General features: G+C 35.8%; 1 protein-coding gene across 2 annotated transcripts in view; it reads right to left on the reverse strand.

The window, feature by feature from the left end:
• Positions 1-21,639, reverse strand: part of LOC111143190 (ecotropic viral integration site 5) — a 148,605-nt gene that overhangs the window by 64,405 nt on the left and 62,561 nt on the right. For both annotated transcript variants that reach the window (XM_022496721.1, XM_022496722.1), the window contains 3 exons: positions 13,342-13,482; positions 12,072-12,230; positions 4,864-5,010 (listed from right to left, as the gene is read on the reverse strand). In XM_022496721.1, the coding sequence (XP_022352429.1) occupies positions 4,864-5,010; positions 12,072-12,230; positions 13,342-13,482 (447 nt within the window). The remainder of the gene's footprint in view (positions 1-4,863; positions 5,011-12,071; positions 12,231-13,341; positions 13,483-21,639) is intronic.

Here is a 21,639-nt window from a genome sequence, read left to right on the forward strand (position 1 = left end):
GGTAACTTACTTGTAATGAACAGAGTATGAGAGGAAAAAAGCTCTGTAGTGGAGAAAACTTGGCAGACACCAACTTAAATGATCAAGGTCAACAGCATTAACATATTAATACAAAATGCCTTCTAACATGATGTGCTAAGAAGGACACTTCTATTCTGTATTCTTTCCTAAAATACATTATCTCAGTCTAGTCATGAGAAAACATACAATTCCAAGCTGAGGGATATTCTACAAAATAACTGACCAGTATTTTTCAATAATAAAGGTCTAAGGAAAGATAACAAAGCATTAAGAAACTGTCACAGATTAGAGGAGACAGAGATCTAATAGGGAGATCTGAATAAAGTCTGTAGTTTCATTCATTTCTTAGTAGTGATAAATGTATCATGGTTATATAAAATGTTAACATTAGGAGAAGCTGATTAAAAGTTATATGGTAACTGTCCTATTTTTGCTGCTTTTCTGTAAACAAAAAATGTCAAAATTAAACGTTAAAAAAAAAAACCTGAAGGAAATATAGCAAACCAGAAAAAGTCATAGTTGCTTTTCTGTTTAAAACCTTTCAATGGCTTCCCACAGCACTTAAGAGTAAAACCCAAACTCATTAGTATGGGAAGTAAAATTTTGTATGGTAAGACGTGGAATCCCAACCTACTTCCCTGGTTTTTATGTCATTGCTTTTTACTTTATACAAGACTCAGCAACCAACTTTTCTGCTTTTGGATCTTGAACTCTGCGACCCTTTCATGGTGAGGATCCTTCCCCTGGCTCTTCACATAGCTGCTGCTTTCCTATTCTTCACATCCCAGCTTCGATACCACCTCCTGGCACTCCATCTTAATCACCACTTCCTCTTACCTCCCACTTTACAGTACATCATTAGTAATGATCTTGTGTATTTTTTATTTATTGTTTCAATAAACATTGTGCTCACTTTCTTCACTACTGAGTCCCCAGTGCCTATAATACTAACAAATAAAGGTTGCCCAAGTATTTGATGAATATGTAAACAGATGCCATAATTCTGTGAAGTCTCATAATCTCACCTCCTCCCTTACTTGAGAATCACTGTTCCAAAATATGCAAGTTACATCTACTTAAAATGAAAAGGTTTGGCTATACACTTTGTAAGTACCTTTCTAAGTAACATAATGGAGAAACAAGTACTATCATGCCCTCTTGGTCAGAGTACAAAAGGTTCAACCCAAGAAGTGTCATCTGACAAAATTTTACGAAAGTACAAATGCATTTACCCACTGACCAATCTAAAGGAACATGTGGATATACCTCTATAGGTATAGAATGTGGATATAACTCTGTATGTCTGAAATTATATATGTACAAGAGGTTATTAACTACACTGCTGTGGCAGCAAAACCACTGGGGACAATCCATGTGCCCATCAACAAGAATCTAGTTAAGTATACTACGATACATCCATGCAATGGAAAACAATGTACCTTAGAAACTAATAAGGCTCTTGAAGTACTGATATTGAAAGCTCTATAAAACATAATGACATTTAAAAAAAAAACTATAGTGACAAAAAAAAAAAGCAAGAAGAAGAACACACAATATGTTAACTTTTATGTAAAAAAGTGAAAAGAAAAATTATGTACTTTTACTTGCTTGTATTTGCCTAAAAGAAACTCTGAAAGAGGGGCACCTGGATGTCTCAGTCAGTTAAACATCTGTCTTCTGCTCAGGTTATGATCCCAGGTTCCTAGAATGGATCCCCACATCAGGCTTCCTGCTCAGTGGCGAGTCTGCTTCCCTATCTCCCCTGCTACTCTTCTCACGCGCTCTCTCTCTCTCTCACTCACTCTCTCTCGAATAAATAAAATCTTTAAAAAAAAAAAACTCTCAAAGGACGTATCAGAAAATAAAAGCAGTCACCTAGCAAAAAAATAAAAGAAAGGGTATATGGTAAAGTCAGGAAGAGAATGAGATAAAAGGGGAAAGAGTATGAGCAATGCTTTCACTTATACTGTTAAAAAATCAAAGCATTATGAAAAAATGCATATGTATTAAGCTATTAAAGTTCATATTTAGGACAGCTGGGTGGCTCAATCAGTTGAGCATCTCTTTCAGCTCAGGTCATGATCTCAGGGTCCTGGGTTGAGTCCTGCATCAGGCTCCTTACTCAGTGGGGAGTCTCCTCCCTCTGTCTGCCACTCCCCCTGTTTGTACTCTCTCTCTCTGACAAAGAAATATATAAAATTTAAAAAAAAAAGGTTTATATTATATATAAGCACCAGGTTTATTTTCTTCCTGTTTTCTTCTTGTCATTACTACAAATATGTACAATGTTATAATCATAGTAAAATACTCTGACTTTCCTACTTAAAATTATTTATCATATAATTTTACAAGTTTATATATGAATTACTGTACTATACCTTTTCCATGGATATATACATATCTATATTGGTATCTCTCTTTATAAATGTAGAACTCGAGAATATAAAATCCTTCTATACTCTTCAAATTTAGATTTATGTAGGAAATCCCACAATCTCATTACTAAAATCTTGGGGACTAAATATATCATAGAATTTTTTATTTTTTAGATTTTAGAAAAATAATAAGATACATGAACCATACGTTAGTATTATCTACAAGGTTGCATCCATAATGAAATACCTTGCTCAGTATTAAACACGATGAAACTGTAAAGTATAAATATTCACACCAAGTAGGATAAAACAAAAATTATAAATGGCCACCCAAATGAATTTCTATGAAATTTATGAGAAAATGTTTGGGTTTCAGAGTGTTTTGAATTTTCATATTGGAGATTACAGACTTACACTATTTTCATCTTTAAGCAGGAACATTCAAATTCAGTTGTAGAAGGAAAATAACATTAATACTAAAAACAGTATCCTGATATATTACATAAATGAAAAATAAAATGAAATTTAATAGTTATTTATCAACAAATTACAAGCTATAATCATACATAACTAAATGAGGGGTGGGCACCTAGGTGACTCAATCAGTTAAGTGTCTGCCCTCAGCTCAGGTCATGATCTCAGGGTCCTGGGATGGAGCCCAGAGTCCGGCTCCCGGCTCAGTGGAAAGTCTGCTTCTTCCCCTACCTCTAACCCTCTGCCCAACTTGTGTGCATACCTATATATATGCTCTCTTGCTCTCAAATAATTAAAATCTAAAAAAAAAAAACTAAATGAAAATGAACCAGATTTCCATAATTGAAGGACTAGCTTCCTTGAAAAAGTTAGGGTTTATTCCTGAAGTGTTCCAGTATAACAAGGTAAAATATATACACTTAATTACAATGTACTAGGTGCTACGGTAATGACACACTGGGCATTCTCAAAATCTACAAAAGGTATTACAAAACATTGAATAAATCAATATACAGGCTAAACACACACACACAGATATAAGAATCAGCATCTGTAACAAATTCACAGATTTATTACTGAACAGTTAAAAATAAAATAAAATATTGGTTCTTAAAATTTTCTAAAATTCTGAATCTAAGCCTATTACTTAAATTTAAAAAAATATATATATTTTTTTTCATCAGCAAATTCCAAAAATTATTTCCAAAGAACACCTTACTTTCCTTAAAAGGTGCTAAGGCATTTGAGGAACAATATTAAATCCAGTAACAATGTTATCAACCTATGTTTAAGAAAAACCCCAAAAATTTGAAAAGAGATTAAGTTTAGCTCTTTATTAAAAATAAGTCAGCACAGACAATATGGCATCATAAAAACTTAATCACATACTAGAAAGACAAACTGATATAACCTCATGTCACATCATTTTATTTTTAAATTAGTCTAGTCACATCCTTCTAGAGGGACTAATTTTAAGTTAGCACAAATTTCAGTACTGCCTACAGATTTCTGTCAGTGTAAATTGCAACAGCCATGCATATTTATTAGGATGTAATTTCATCTCTGGATTTCAGTGACACTGATAAACCACTCAAGCTTCACTCCGGGTTTTTAATGACACCAGAACAAGTTGATGGAATTACAGTTTCATATGTACCAATGAAAGTCTTATTTCTTATCATAGAATAATAAGGCTAGAATCTTAAAGGGCATCATTCCTGCTGTATCACCATGGAAAGATGGATGCCTACTTTATTTTTAAAATTCCATAACTTGTCCTTAGTAATCTATTCTAATGCTGAGACCACAGTCATATCTTTAGTTATTCCTCTTTCTCTCACACTCACTCTCTCTTGTTCTACCCCCCTCCTCGTCCCACCCCACTCCTCATCCCCTCACTCTCTCACCACAGCTGTACTGGCAACTGACTTCAGGAAAACATTTACTTGCATTCAAATACTTTTTGAAGCTTTATAAATCCAAATACTTCATGCATAAAAAAAATAGAAAAACTGATTAAAATAATAATGGGAAATGTACACAATTTTCCCAAACCATGGGCAAATTCACTTCTGCTCTCTACCCAGAAAACATATATCAATATTGAGTGCATACTATACCATACCAATCAAAGCAGAGTTGCCCTAATCTCCCTAAATTACCTATCTATTTGGTTGTGATTTTAAAAGCTTTGGTTTTAAAGAGCTACAAGTCAAAAGAAAAATTATAAAGAGATACCAATTTTCAGCCACTTGGTTAACTTAATTTCCTAAACTGGCATTTAACCGAGTGGGTGAAATGAGGTTTCCTGCCTGAAATCCACCTCACAGCAAGATGAGCTAGCCCTGTCTGAAAGCAACCACCAAACCAAATCCAGGAAAAATGGGAAATCAAACTAGCTCTTTTTGGTTTTATTGCCTTTAAAATAATGAAGAGACAAAACAAAAAAGGCATTATTACATTGACAAAAACATTAGGTAGCCAGTATATTTACCTTGCATTCAATCTCTGCTTGTTTGCGCTTTGCTTCACTTAATTGAGTATGTAGTCCTTTGTTCTGTGCCGAAAGATACTGCACTTTCTCATGCAAACTAATCACCTCTTGTTCCGCTCTTCGAAGATGGTTACTGTTGATCTGATTCTAATAATTAAAAATATAAATACTCAGACTTTAAAGACCCCCAAAAAATCTACAAATTTTTACCTCCCCATTATATCTCAATAACATTATGTAAAATGCTATCAGTTACAGGTGGTTTTATTTAACATATAATAGTTAAATGCTAAAAAAAATTATAAATGTGCTTTAAAAAATCGAGTCATCCAGAAGATACTTAAGGTCTATATTAGAAACTCTTCCTTTCTGTTTATACAATAACTATCTACAAACTTAAAGAATGTTTACACAGACCCTGAAGTATTAATTTCTGAAATAGGCAGTATCATACAAATGAGTAGATACAGAAATATGATGAATTTAACTCCTCTTTCCCATTCCCAAAAGGACAGACTGATTGAAAAGTACCATCACCATTTACTAGACTGTAAAATCCTTTATGTCATGAAATGTGTCATATGCACTTCTATATTCCAATGTACAGCACAGTCATTTTAAGGAACATGAACTGGTTTTGAATTCTGACTTGTTATTTGGTGATTAAGCAAACTAGTTATAATATTTCTATTTTTTTATTTGAAAAATGTATATAAAAATACTCCCTATTTCTTATTCGGGTCTCTTCAGTATTAAATGAGAGATTACATGGAACAGCACTTAATATATAGAAATAACTCAATAAATGTTGGTGTTTAATGTATTAAAACTATAGAACATGCTAAAAAATATATAGAGACCTTAATTTGACTGACATGAAGTAGTTTCCCCATGCAGGCTCCACATAGCCTGATTTCTTTCAACCCTAAGATTCTATTAGGGGTCTGAAAGAAACAGTAGGGATTTTACAGTCGAAGACAGAAGAATCTGGTTCCTCATTTTACAGTTTTTCAACCTTGCTAAATTTACCTAATCCCATCAAATCCAGTACACTAGTATAAGCATAGATATTATGACTAGACTTCAAAGGCTGTGTTGTAAGAATCACATGAGTAAAGTTTATGAAAGGAATCTCACATAATGTCTGAAATTAAACAGATACTTAATAAATCCTTGGTTGTTACTATTATTACACCTATTCTACTTCACTCAATAAAAACAACCCACCCTCCAGTTTTATTAAAAAATCTGCATCATGTAACAGTTTTAAGCTCCAAAACTTTCTACCATTTCTGAGTTTCTTCATTTTTACTTTTACTCTTCTTCCTATTTGTCTACAAAATAGTGATCTTCTTAGTGCTTAGATTCAGTACTTAATCTAAGTACTCAGTACTTAGATTCAAAATGTTCTGCAACTTCTTTTTACTGTCTTCGCTTCTACCACTGAACAAATAACTACACTTCAGAAGATATAAATTCAACATAAGCTGCAAAGAATTCCCACAGATAGAATCCCTCCCTTGACCCCTCACTACAAGTCCATGATCCAAAATTATAAAACTCCACACATAAAACCGAAAATTAACAGTAAGTGAGAAATTGTAGACAAAAGGATAACAAGAACAAATTCTTTAAAAACTCTAGATAATTATCATGTAAGGACTTTGTATAAAATAGTTTATTTAAAATGATAAGACATAAAAAGAGAGAGCAAAAACATAAGCAAAGAACAAGTAACTATCAAAAAACATTTAGCAAATTTAGGGGTGCCTGGATAGCTCAGTTGGTTAAGCATCCAATTCTTGATTTTGGCTTAGCTCATGAGCTCAGGGTCATGGCATGGAGTCCAGTGCCCAGCTCCCCGGTCAGCACAGTCTGCTTGTCCCTCTCCTTCTGCTCTTCCCCCCACTCATATATGTGTTCTCTCTCTCTCTCAAATAAATAAATGAATAATCTTTTAAAAAAAACAGATTTAGCAAATTTGAAAAACAACCAAATACAACTTCTAGAAGTTAATATAGTCAGTAATGTTAAAAATTAATTAAAGGGTTAAACAGAGAATTAGCTACACTGAAGAAACAGTGTTCCAGAAGAGGTCAAGGGACATAGACGAGAGTAAGGAGGTACAAAATACAACTAATAGAGGTTGCAGAATAAAACAGAACACAAAGGAAATAGTGAGCTATGATAGTCTAGGAGATGACAATACTTAAGAATTCTTACAACTGGAAAAATTATATATATGAATCCACATTCTGGGAAACACAACGAGTTTTAGACAGGATAAATACAAATAAACCCTCACTAAGAAACATTTTAACAAAATAGAAGGCTCACCAAAAAAAGAGATAAATCAAGGGCAAAACTGAGTATCTGGTAAGGGGGAAGTGAAATACTCAGCAGACATCTCAAAAGGAAAAGTTTGTAGTGCTTAAAAAATAAATTTCATCCTACAATAACATATTCAGCTAAACTATCATACCAGAGTGAGGAAAAAAAGTACATTTACCTTTAGGAAAGTGAGAGTTTACAATGCATGATTGAAATCGGAAAGAAACTATTAAATAAAAGTAACAGAGAGCAAAAAGTTAGCAAATAGATAGACAAATCCAAATAAGCACTGACTCCATAAAACAACAATGGAAGAGCAATGAAGATCTTCCAAGGCCCTTATACAGTTTAGAAGGAAGACGGAGATGATTATCAACATCAAACTTTGTTCAGTCAGGTGAGCATTTTTTATTTTTTTCAGGTAATAAACACTAACAGAAAAGGAATCATAAAAGTCAAACCAGTAGTAGAAAAAGAAACATCTAAATTAACCCAATAAAAAAGGAAGAAAGGAGGGGAAAAAATAGAAAAAAGGGAAGAAATAAATTGAAAAAAGAAAGTAATTTTAAATAGATACATCATAATAAAGAGTTTTGATTCCTGATGGGGTTGTAGAATATAAAGAGCACTACTCCTATTCTTTAAAAAAAAAAAAAAAAAAAAAGCCAAACTCTAAATTCATGATTCTTGTTAAAACCAGAGAGGAAAGGTTGCAAGGCAACCAACTATCCCCAAATCTAAGGACAGACAGGGCAGATGAAGCCAGAAGTTGTTAGAATAATTCAGCTGGAATATTATTAAATTGGTTGTGGCCAAGTGCTGGCTGGCTAGAGAGTGTGGAGCCCAATGGGAACAGCAGAGTTCACAAGCTCTTATACACTTTTTCTTCATGGACCCAAAAAGGTACACACAAAAAAGACTGATGAGAGTCTTAAGAAAGAGATCTCCACAGCATAGGCTTGAGGGAGAATAGCAGGCAATGGAGAAGGAGCACTAAACCTTCCCTCCTCTAGGGAATAAAAGGTTTCACAGGCTTCACAGGCCAAGAAACACTGTTGCCTCTGGAGCACTGGGGAAACCACTACACCTGAGAATGGGATAGGACTATATTGTGGGCCTAGGACTATGCTGGTGGTCAGGCGGAGCACTAAGAAAGTCAAACACTCCAGATCCAGGGACACAATGCAGCCTAAGACTGAGGCTTTATCAGAAAAATGGGGAAGACTTCTGCCCCTCCAACTTCCTGCAACAAGTAACAGTGGAACACCCTGGAGACTCTCTCTGAAATGCTGTGTAAATGGAAGAACTAAAGACACTGAGAAAACCCGCTGGCAAACCAGCCCCCAATCTAAAAATAAGATAATGCTAGAGGAATTTGAAGGCTGTGGTGCAATGAGGGTAACCACAGAAACAACAAACCTCAAACCCAGCCCAACTCCTGACTATATTAACTCAAATCCCCCACATTAAAGGCCTAGCAGAGGAAAAGGTATGCCCATTTCCAGGCATTAAAAACTACTTACCTTAGTCTATTGTCCTACTCAAGATATTCAATTTTCAGCAAAAAATTACAAAGCATAGGAACAGGTACGAAAAAACAAAACACTACCAAGAGACAAAGCAATCCACAGAATCAGCCTCACATATGACACAGATATTAAATTACCTGACAGGGAATTTACAGTAACACTGATTAATATGCTAAAGGCTCTAACAGAAAAGTGAAAACCATGCAAGATCACATAGTTAGTATTGACACAGAAATAAAAACTGAAAGAATCAAACGGAAATGCTAGAAATAAAAAACACAGTAATATATTTGAAGAATGCCTTCAATGGCTCATCAGACAACTCACAAAGTGGAAGAAAGAATCAGTGAACTTAATAGTAAGTCAACAGAAATATTTAAGTCAAGAGAAACTGAAACACAAAGGGAACAAATAATGAGGGGGAAAAAAGAAGAGAACATTCAAGAGTTACTATCAACATCAAATAATCTAATGTATGTGTAATGGGAATCCCAGGAGGAGAAAAGAGTATGGGTGGACAGAATATATATTTGAAGAAGAAACAACCAAGAATTTTCCAAATTTCATGGTAGACACAAAGCCAGAGGGCCAAGAAACTCAGAGGAAAAAAAACAAAGCAAAAAAGTACATCAAATCGTTTCATCTTCAAACCGCTAAAAATAAGACAGAAAACATCAAGGGTGAGCAGAGGGACAAATACATTACATGCAGATGAACAAAAACAGAATGACAACAGAATACAAAAAATCCAAAATACCAGAAACCTGAATCTAGCCATCTGAACATGTTGTGTATGTCTCTGTATGTGTGCTGTATCATACACTTGTTTGTTTTTCAGTATTTTGATAACCGTACCTCAATATAACTGGTTTGCTTTGCAATCCTATGTATTTTACTTTATGCATTAAAAAACATTATTTTGAGAAAGGGTCCAGAGGGTTCAGACTGCCAAAGGAGTTTATAGTATAAAAAAGAGATAAGGATCCCTGTCCTGAAGAAACTCTCAGAGCTATCCACAAGGAAACATGTACAAGAATGTTCAGAGCAGCACTATCTGTAAGAGCAAAAACTGGTATACAGGAAGAAGAGTGGGGCTCAGTAAACTAAGGTGGACTCCCTAGGTGGCATTTTCTAAAAGGCACTGCAATGAAGGAGCTGAAATGTATCAACAAGGACAAATCTCTTAATCTGGATGCTCAATATGGACCATCATCAGTTCAAGCACTGGCATTTAGGAAAAAGTACTTTATGTGATTCTTCTTCCAGCAAAATCGATCCAAAATCACACTTAATCAGGTACAATTCAAAATACAAATCCTTAGGAAGCCTTTTCCTAAGCCATCTAATAGGAATTAATTTTGCCCTCCTATTTTCCACAGCAGTTTTCATCAAACTCTTTAATTACCAAATTTCTGAATTATACATTTTTTTTAGATTTTATTGAGATATAATTGATACAGAGCACTGCGTAAGTCTAAGATGTACAGCATAATGACTCGACTTACATTAATCAGAAATGATTAATAACCATCATGTCATATAGTGAATTATATTAAACGTAGTTTTGTGCATGCCTGATTTCTTAGGTGTTAAGTTCTCTGATGGCTGGACAGTGTTTTGTATTCAAAAGTTCTCAAAACGATGTTTATGAATTTGATTCATTTATCACTCTTAAATAAAATCTGGGGTGGCTGGGTGGCTCTGTCTGTTAAGCGTCTGCCTTCCACTCTGGTCATGATCCCAGAGTCCTGGGATTGAGCCCCTTGTTGGGCTCCCTGCTCAGCAGGGATCCTGCTTCTCTTTCTCCCTATACCCCTCCCCCTGCTTGTGCTCGCTCATGCTCTCTCACAAATAAGTAGATAAAGTCTTAGAAAGAAAGAAAGAAAGAAAGAAAACCTGAACAATGGAAAACCTGAACAATTGGCTTAAAAGCTGTGCTTGCATCTTTAATATGTACATGAAGATGAAATCTGTTATAAAAATAAAACTTCCCATTACAAAAGCTAGATTTCTAATTTTCATAATCTTACTGTTATTTTTAATTTTAATGAAAAATACAAGAAAATAACTTTGAACAATGTAAAACAAGATATATTTAACCTAAAGGATTTACAGATTCTTGTTACCATGTTCAAGTTAGGATGATCATTTTGCACATAGGTATGCAGAATGATACCTGAGTTAACTATGCCCCCTACTGACTAGATATTTTGAAAACCAAATAACATTACAGAGAATACAGAATACGGTCCACACAAATGTACCACATAAAAATCAAAAGTGGTTTATAATGCAAATGAATTCCATAAAAAGGATTTTGCAGATCTTAAATCAAGTATATTTAAGGTAGAATTTATTACAGAAAGGGAAGATCTGAGAAGAAGTGTAACTTTGGAATTAATGCTCAGAGTCACCAAATTACACATAAGGAAGAATCATTCACATTATAGTATATACCAATTGTTCTCAACCAGGGGAAATTCTGCCCCAAGGGGACATCTGGCAATGTGTAGAGATGCTCTGGTCATCACAACCTGGAGTGGGGGGTACAGTGATACTGGGGATCGAGTTGGTAGAGGGATGCTGGTAAACATCCTACAATGCACAGGCCAGTCCCCCAAATAAAGGATTACGTGGTTCAAAACCCATTTTAATAGTCAAGGTTGAGAAATTTTGCTCTACATGACTATTGCCTCTCAAGTTGTGCAACAAGGGAACAAAGTTAAATGTAGTTTTATGACTTGTTCAAACTTTGCGGACTAGGTCAAAGAAGACACTAAATCTCTGATATCAAAGGCTATAATTTTTAGCCCTTTTTATTTGGGCTAGGAAATTAGTCTAGACGGTTTCATATATCCATCTTTTAGCTCTATTTTAAGGATGATATAACCCGTGCATAAACTTTTGATCTGCTAATAGTTTTTGTTTTTGTTTTTAGAGAGAGAGTGAGAGCATGTGAGGGGATGCGGGAGGGACAGAGAAAGGGAGAGAGAGAACCTTAAGCAGACTTCACAATCTGTCTGGAACCCAATGTGGGGCTTGATCTCATGACCCTGAGCTCATGACCTGAGCCAAAAATCAAGAATCCAATATTTAACCAATTGAGCCGCGCAGGCACCCCATGCTAATGGTATTTTTAAGATTTTATTTATTTATTTGACAGAGATCACAAGTAGGCAGAGAAAGAGGAGGAAGCAGGCTCCCCGCTGAGAAGAGAGCCCAATGCGGGGCTAGATCCCAGGACCCTGGGATCATGACCTGAGCTGAAGGCAGAGGCTTTAACCCACTGAGACACCCAGGCACCCTGCTAATGGTATTTTTTAAAGCTACCAGGCTTTCCCATCATACCTGTGTTTCCATTTCCATCATCCTTTGTTTTATTTCTCTTATTTCTGCCTGAGTTTCAGCTTCTCTAAGTCGAATGGTCATCAGTTCATCCTGTAACTCATTCACAGCATTTTTCTTAGGTGGGTCTTTCCACCTCCCAGTAGTACGAGCTAAGTGGCGCTAAAAGACAAAAAAAATTATATTGCAACAAATGTTCCCACTATCAAAATAAGAGCTGATTTTCCTGGCACTTATTTCATGCCCACTACTATATTTAGCACTGTGTATACATTATTTTATTTAATTCCCAGAAAACCTTAATAGTTAGGCACTATAATAGTCATTATCCAGGTCAGATGATGGAAATGGTGGTGATTAAGTAACTTTAAAAGGTCAGTATAGCCAACAAGTGGCAGATCTGGAATACAAGCTCAGATATAGTTCAAATCTGTTTATACTGTGGCAAATTGTAAAGAATATAATTTTTACCCTAAATTTATTTTAAGAGAGATTTCCACATTTTTAATGAAATCCCAAGAAAAAAAAATGGGGCCATTCATGAATTAAGGAAGGAATATTAGGAATGTTCTCAAAATATCCATGGTGAAGCATTAGTTTTCTTTTGTTTTTAATTTCCAGTTTATTGCTGCCTGACATTTCTGGGGAAAGAAAAAAGCTGTGGCAATGTTAAGGACTAATTTCAGTCTTTGCTAGATGTAGCCCCACCCCAAATTCAAACCAAAGTCACTATTCTGAAATGGTATATAGTGTTTTTTTTCTTCCCTCTCTCCCTTCTTGCTCTGTCTTCTAGACTCATTTTTTGTTTGTTTGTTTGTTCCTTGTCAACACTTTCCCTCATATGTGAATAAATTTGCAGGCATATAAATGCCTGATTTTGTTAGATAACCAATTTTCAAAAGTTTACAAAGGTATAGACAAATTTATGTTAGTGTCACCCTCTGTTGTTTCATACTAATGGATTTAATATCAACAGAAGAAATATGTCCTATATAAAGGAAAATTTTTTGATTCTTTAGAGAAGTTATATAAATCACAATGATATAAGATTTGATCTCTATTTTATCTGTTTTTTAATTAAATGAATTAAAAAGGGAGAAACAGCTTAAAGGTACCTTCAACTTATAAGTGCTCTCAGATTTCTATATTGAAAGAGTCCTTCTCATTTTAAACTCACATCCTAGTGTTGATCATCAGCTACTTCAAATTCACACAAACTGGGTATTCAGGTTTCACCTGCTTTTTAAAAAACATATAAAATATAATGATATACCTGCCAGTGTTCCTCTAAATCCTTGACTTGTTGTCTAAGTTCTTTCAATCCCATAATAGCTTCTGCTTCTCTCAGTTTCACAGCAATGAGCTCTTCCTGAAGTCTTGCAATGTTATTCTCATCAGGAAAGGAGTTGTTTCTCTGAAGCAAGAGAAAATACAATATGGAATTTTTAAATTTAAGAATAAAATTAAATAAAACATATGTAGTAAGAGCTATTTTGTCCCATATGTACCTATACTTAATTTTACACACTTTTACTGAGATATAAATCACAAACCATAAAACTTACCCTTTTAATGTGCACCGGTCAGTGGTTTTAACCCAATATTCACAGGGTTGTACAACCATCACCACAAACTAATTTCAGAACATTTTAATCACCCCAAAATGAAACCCTATACCCATTAGCAGTCACTCCACATTTCCCCTCCCCACAGCCCCTGACAAACACTAGTCTACTTTCTGTCTCTATGGATTTGTCTATTCTGGACGTTTCATATCAATGGAATCACACAATACGTGGACATTTATGACTAGCTTCTTTCACCTAGAGTGTTTTCAAGGTTCATTCCTTTTTACTGACAAATAATATTCCATCCTGTGTATATGCTACATTTTATTTATCCATTCACAGCTGACAGAAATTTGAGTTGTTTCCACTTACTATTATGAAAATGTTAGGAACATTTGTGTAGAAGTGTGTGGACCTATATTTTTAATTCTCTTGAGTTTATACTAAGGAGCAGAACTGCTACTTTTAAGAAACCGTCAAGCTTTTCCAAAGCAGATTTACTGTTTTACATTTCCACAGGGAATGTATGAGGGTAACTGTACTGAATTTTGAGGACACAAAAAGTCTAACTTGCTTTGCTTAATAAAACAGTAATCAAAGTTTTAAAGCAACAGGAGCAAAATGTTTTTCAACATGGCAATAAGCTTACTAATCCCTGATTAGGACTCCAAACAAAGCATGGACATCATTCATATTTTAAAGATCTATGGAAACAAATTGTCCAAAGCCTGTTTTGTTGTATTTTCTCAGCATGTCACTTTGGAAAGGAGTATAAAATCTTTAAACTTTTTTATTATTTATATTTAAGAAATTAATACTAGGGTGATCTAAATATTTGCTTAAAGAGTACAAGATTTAGGGGCGCCTGGGTGGCTCAGTGGGTTAAAGCCTCTGATTTCCGCTCAGGTCATGATCCCAGGATCCTAGGATCAAGCCGCATTGGGCTCTCTGCTCAGCAGGGAGCCTGCTTCCTCCTCTCTCTCTGCCTGCCTCTCTGCCTACATGTGATCTCTGTCTCTGTAAAATAAAAATAAATAAATAAAATCTTAAAAGAAAAAAAGAGTACAAGATTTAGACTAATCTCCTGCTTTACTGAAAGACCCTCCTTAGGATACAGGATAGCACTTATTACTCTGAGCCATGACCAAGAGATCCTAAATTAGGCCCTAGTAAAATCTCCTTGAGTCAACTGAGGCACTACTGAGATTTCAAGTACTGAATCTATGAAATTTTATAACTCTAAAATATTTCTAAAATATGACTATAAAATAGGACATGAAAAATTTAGCCCACAGAGATCATGAATAAAGCTATGCTTGCAAACTATACAATTTTATGATGGACTAAATATTTTCTCAATTGCATACCAGAAATTTACTATATATGCATAAAAAGAGAATCCTACATGAAGAAATTAACCATAGGAAGCATGAAGCCTTCTAATTTCCTTTCTACTATATAACACGAATAACAACAATGCTATTTAAGAAATTCATTTTTAAACTGGACCCAAGGGAATTTTTTTCTACCAAATATTCAAAACTGAAAGGTCAAGATTCTTACCTACATTATGGTACCCACAGTACTCCTAACTTAGAAACCTAATATTTTATTATACATTTTTTATGGCATTCTTGGTGTCTTTTTCTCAACAAATAAGAGAATAAATTCTCCAAAAATTATATAAAAATAGCAAGTATATTTCTAGCAAAATTATTTCGCTACTACTTATAGGTAGCTGGACCCTGCTTTATTTCAGTTTGAGGCTATCATGTTCATTATGTATAAAGCTTTGATTCAATAGCTAGATACTACCTAATAGTGAGAAGAACAAACTTAACATAAAGCCCAAGCCATTAATAATTTTACAGATGATAAAAAAGAGATACAGGGTTTATGATCTAGAACACAGACTTTCAAGTCTGAGAATTTTAAGAAACCTAAAAGCATTTCTGTTTCTTATCTAATCCTTAAAGTTCTTTAGTCACCTTGAAAAGAGGAAATTATCTTCTGTAAGTACACCTTAGGCTAAGATCTTCCCACATATCCTGAGGTGGCTTACAGTAACTTGGAAAGTTTTTTTGTTGTTTTTTAAAATTTATTTATTTTTATTTTTTTATAAACATATAGTGTATTTTTATCCCCAGGGATACAGGTCTGTGAATCGCCAGGTTTACACACTTCACAGCACTCACCATAGCACATACCCTCCCCAATGTCCATAACCCCACCCCCCTCTCCCGAACCCCCTCCCCCCAACAACCCTCAGTTTGTTTTGTGAGATTAAGAGTCACTTGTGGTTTGCCTCCCTCCCGATCCCATCTTGTTTCATTTATTCTTCTCCTACACCCCTAACCCCCCATGTTGCATCTCCACTTCCTCATATCAGGGAGATCATATATGGTAGTTGTCTTTCTCCGACTGACTTATTTTACTAAGCATGATACCCTCTAGTTCCATTCACGTCGTGGCAAATGGCAAGATTTCATTTCTTTTGATGGCTGCATAGTATTCCATCGTGTATATATACCAAATCTTCTTTATCCATTCATCTCTTGATGGACATCTAGGTTCTTTCCATAGTTTGCCTATTGTGGACATTGCTGCTATAGACATTCAGGTGCATGTGCCCCTTCGGATCACTACATTTGTATCTTTAGAGTAAATACCCAGTAGTGCAATTGCTGGGTCATAGGGTAGTTCTATTTTCAACTTTTTGAGGAACCTCCATGCTGTTTTCCAGACTGGTTGCACCAGCTTGCATTCCCACCAACTGTGTAGGAGGGTTCCCCATTCTCCGCATCCTTGCCAGCATCTTTCATTTCCTGACTTGTTAATTTTAGCCATTCTGACTGGTGTGAGGTGGTATCTCATTGTGGTTTTGATTTGTATTTCCCTGATGCCTAGTGATGTGGAGCACTTTTTCATGTGTCTGTTGGCCATCTGGATGTCTTCTTTGCAGAAATGTCTGCTCATGCCCTCTGCCCATTTCTTGATTGGATTATTTGTTCTTTGGGTGTTGAGTTTGCTAAGTTCTTTATAGATTTTGGACACTAGCCCTTTATCTGATATGTCGTTTGCAAATATCTTCTCCCATTCTGTCAGTTGTCTTTTGGTTGTTAACTGTTTCCTTTGCTGTGCAAAAGCTTTTGATCATAATGAAATCCCAATAGTTCATTTTTGCCCTTGCTTCCCTTGCCTTTGGTGATGTTCCTAGGAAGACGTTGCTGCGGCTGAGATCGAAGAGGTTGCTGCCTGTGTTCTCCTCAAGGACTTTGATAAATTCCTTTCTCACATTGAGGTCCTTTATCCATTTTGAGTCTATTTTCATGTGTGGTGTAAGGAAATGGTCCAATTTCATTTTTCTGCATGTGGCTGTCCAATTTTCCCAACACCATTTGTTGAAGAGACTGTCTTTTTTCCATTGGACATTCTTTCCTGCTTTGTCAAAGATTAGTTGACCGTAGAGTGGAGGGTCTATTTCTGGGCTCTCTATTCTGTTCCATTGATCTATGTGTCTGTTTTTGTGCCAGAACCATACTATCTTCGTAATGACAGCTTTGTAATAGAGCTTGAAGTCCGGAATTGTGATGCCACCCACTTTGGCTTTCTTTTTCAATATTCCTTTGGCTATTCGAGGTCTTTTCTGGTTCCATATAAATTTTAGGATTATTTGTTCCCTTTCTTTGAAAAAAATTGGATGGGATTTTGATAGGGATTGCATTAAATGTGTAGATTGCTTTAGGTAGCATTGACATTTTCACAATATTTGTTCTTCCAATCCAGGAGCATGGAACATTTTTCCATTTCTTTGTGTCTTCCTCAATTTCTTTCATTAATACTTTATAGTTTTCTGAGTATAGGTTCTTAGCCTCTTTGGTTAGGTTTATTCCTAGGTATCTTATAGTTTTGGGTGCAATTGTAAACGGGATTGACTCCTTAATTTCTCTTTCTTCTGTCTTGTTGTTGGTGTAGAGAAATGCAACTGATTTCTGTGCACTGATTTTATATCCCGACACTTTACTAAATTCCTGTACAAGTTCTAGCAGTTTTGGAATGGAGTCTTTTGGGTTTTCCACATATAGTATCATATCATCTGCAAAGAGTGATAATTTGACTTCTTCTTTGCCGATTTGGATGCCTTTAATTTCTTTTTGTTGTCTGATTGCTGAGGCTAGGACTTCTAGTACTATGTTGAATAGCAGTGGTGATAATGGACATCCCTGCCTTGTTCCAGACCTTAGTGGAAAAGCTTTCAGTTTTTTCCATTGAGAATGATATTTGCGGTGGGTTTTTCATAGATGGCTTTGATAATATTGAGGTATGTGCCCTCTATCCCTACACTTTGAAGAGTTTTGATCAGGAAGGGATGCTGTACTCTGTCAAATGCTTTTTCAGCATCTATGGAGAGTATCATATGGTTCTTGTTCTTTCTTTTATTAATGTGTTTTATCACATTGATTGATTTGCGGATGTTGAGCCAACCTTGCAGCCCTGGAATAAATCCCACTTGGTCGTGGTGAATAATCCTTTTAATGTACTGTTGGATCCTATTGGCTAGTATTTTGGTGAGAATTTTCACATCTGTGTTCATCAAGGATATTGGTCTGTAGTTCTCTTTTTTGATGGGATCCTTGTCTGGTTTTGGGATCAAGGTGATGCTGGCCTCATAAAATGAGTTTGGAAGTTTCCCTTCCATTTCTAATTTTTGGAACAGTTTCAGGAGAATAGGAATTGGTTCTTCTTTAAATGTTTGGTAGAATTCCCCCGGGAAGCCGTCTGGCCCTGGACTTTTGTTTGTTTGGAGATTTTTGATGACTGTTTCAATCTCCTTACTGGTTATGGGTCTGTTCAGGTTTTCTATTTCTTCCTGGTTCAGTTGTGCTAGTTTATATGTCTCTAGGAATGCATCCATTTTTTCCAAATTGTCAAATTTGTTGGCATAGAGTTGCTCATGGTATGTTCTTATAATTCTTTGTATTTCTTTGGTGTTGGTTGTGATCTCTCCTCTTTCATTCATGATTTCATTTATTTGGGTCCTTTCTCTTTTCTTTTTGATAAGTCTGGCCAGGGGTTTATCAATCTTATTAATTCTTTCAAAGAACCAACTCCTAGTTTCGTTGATTTGTTCTATTGTTTTTTTTTGGTTTCTATTTCATTGATTTCTGCTCTGATCTTTATGATTTCTCTTCTCCTGCTAGGTTTAGGGTTTCTTTCTTGTTCTTTCTCCAGCTCCTTTAGGTGTAGGGTTAGGTTGTGTACCTGAGACCTTTCTTGTTTCTTGAGAAAGGCTTGTACCGCTATATATTTTCCTCTCAGGACTGCCTTTGCTGTGTCCCACAGATTTTGAACAGTTTTGTTTTCATTATCATTTGTTTCCATGAATTTTTTCAATTCTTCTTTAATTTCTTGGTTGACCCATTCATTCTTTAGAAGGATGCTGTTTAGTTTCCATGTATTTGGGTTCTTTCCAAATTTCCTCTTGTGACTGAGTTCTAGCTTCAGAGCATTGTGGTCTGAAAATATGCAGGGAATGATCCCAAACTTTTGATACTGGTTAAGACCTGATTTATGACCCAGGATGTGATCTATTCTGGAGAATGTTCCATGTGCACTAGAGAAGAATGTGTATTCTGTTGCTTTGGGATGAAATGTTCTGAATATATCTGTGATGTCCATCTGGTCCAGTGTGTCATTTAAGGCCTTTATTTCCTTGTTGATCTTTTGCTTGGATGATCTGTCCATTTCAGTGAGGGGAGTGTTCAAGTCCCCTATTATTATTGTATTATTGTTGATGTGTTTCCTTGATTTTGTTAGTAGTTGGTTTATATAGTTGGCTGCTCCCACGTTAGGGACACAGATATTTAAAATTGTTACATCTTCTTGTTGGACAGACACTTTGGGTATGATATAGTGTCCTTCCTCATCTCTTATTATAGTCTTTGGCTTAAAATCTAATTGATCTGATAGAAGGATTGCCACCCCAGCTTTCTTTTGATGTCCATTAGCATGGTAAATTGTTTTCCACCACCTCGCTTTAAATCAGGAGGTGTCTTCGGGTTAAACTGAGTTTCTTGTAGGCAGCATATTGATGGGTTTTGTTTTTTTATCCATTCGATACCCTGTGTCTTTTGACTGGGGCTTTAGCCCATTAACATTCAGGGTAACTATTGAGAGATCTGAATTTAGTGCCATTGTATAGCCTGTAAAGTGACTGTTACTGTATATTGTCTCTGTTCCTTTCTGATCTACTACTTTTAGGCTCTTTCTTTGCTTAGAGGACTCCTTTCAATATTTCCTGTAGAGCTGGTTTGGTGTTTGCAAATTCTTTCAGTTTTTGTTTGCCCTGGAAGCTTTTTATCTCTCCATTTTTTTTTTAAGATTTTTTTTTTAATTTATTTGAAAGATCACAAGTAGGCAGAGAGGCAGGCAGAGAGAGACAGGAGGAGGAGGCAGGCTCCCTGCTGAGCAGAGAGCCTGATGTGGGGCTTGATCCCAGGACCCTGAGATCATGACCTGAGCCGAAGGCAGAGGCTTTAACCACTGAGCCACCCAGGCACCCCTCCTTCTATTTTCAATGATAGCCTAGCTGGATATAGTATTCTTGGCTGCAAGTTTTTCTCATTTAGTGCTCTGAATATATCATGCCAGTTTTTTCTGGCCTGCCAGTTCTCTGTGGATATGTCTGCTGCCAATCTAATATTTTTACCATTGTATGTTACAGACTTCTTTTCCCAGGCTGCTTTCAGGATTTTCTCTTTGTTGCTAAGACTTGTAAATTTTACTATTAGGTGACGGGGTGTGGACCTATTCTTGTTGATTTTGAGGGGGGTTCTCTGCACCTGCTGGATTTTGATGCTTGTTCCCTTTGCCACATTAGGGAAATTCTCTACAATATTTCTCTCCAATATACCTTCTGCTCCCCTCTCTCTCTCTTTTTCTTCTGGAATCCCAATTATTCTTTTTTTTTTTTTTTTAATTTGACAGAGCGAGATCACAAGTAGGCAGAGAGGCAGGCAGAGAGAGAAAGGAGGAAGCAGGCTCCCCGCCAAGCAGAGAGCCCGACGCGGGACTCGATCCCAGGACCCTGAGATCATGACCTGAGCTGAAGGCAGAGGCCCAACCCACTGAGCCACCCAGGCACCCCTGGAATCCCAATTATTCTAATGTTGTTTCGTCTTATGGTGTCACTTATCTCTCAAATTCTCCCCTCGTGGTCCAGTAGCTATTTGTCCCTCTTTTGCTCAGCTTCTTTATTCTCTGTCATTTGGTCTTCTATATCACTAATTCTTTCTTCTGCTTCATTTATCCTAGCAGTGAGAGCCTCCATTTTTGATTGCACCTCATTAATAGCTTTTTTGATTTCAACTTGGTTAGATTTTAGTTCTTTTATTTCTCCAGAAAGGGCTTTTATCTCTCCTGAGAGGGTTTCTCTAATATCCTCCATGCCTTTTTTGTGCTCGGCTAGAACCTTGAGAATCGTCATTCTGAACTCTAGATCTGACATATTACCAATGTCTGTATTGATTAGGTCCCTAGCCTTCGGTACTGCCTCTTGTTCCTTTTTTTGTGGTGAGTTTTTCCGCCTTGTCATTTTGTCCAGGTAAGAGTATATGAAGGAGCAAATAAAATACTAAAAGGGTGGCAAAGACCCCAGGAAAATGCACTTTAACCAAATCAGAAGAGACCCAAATCATGGGGGGGGAGTAAGGGGATAAAAAGAAATTCAGAAAGAAAAAAAATATTAAAAAAACAAATAAAGAAAAAATATGAAAAAGAAAAAAAAATATATATATATTAGATAAACTAGTTAAAAAACGTTAAAAAAGAAAAGGGTAAAAGTTAAAAAAAATTAGAAGAAAAAAAATAAAATTAAGAAAAAATTAAATTAACCTCAAGACTAAAGAATCATGGGGAGAAAGCCATGAGTTCCATGATTTGTTTTCTCCTCCTCTGGAATTCCGCTGCTCTCCTTGGTAAACGAACTTGGTCTTGGCTGGATT

The sequence above is a fragment of the Enhydra lutris genome, unplaced genomic scaffold (assembly GCF_002288905.1).
Source record: "Enhydra lutris kenyoni isolate GAN:26980312 unplaced genomic scaffold, ASM228890v2 scaffoldscaffold9, whole genome shotgun sequence".
Taxonomy (NCBI): domain Eukaryota; kingdom Metazoa; phylum Chordata; class Mammalia; order Carnivora; family Mustelidae; genus Enhydra; species Enhydra lutris.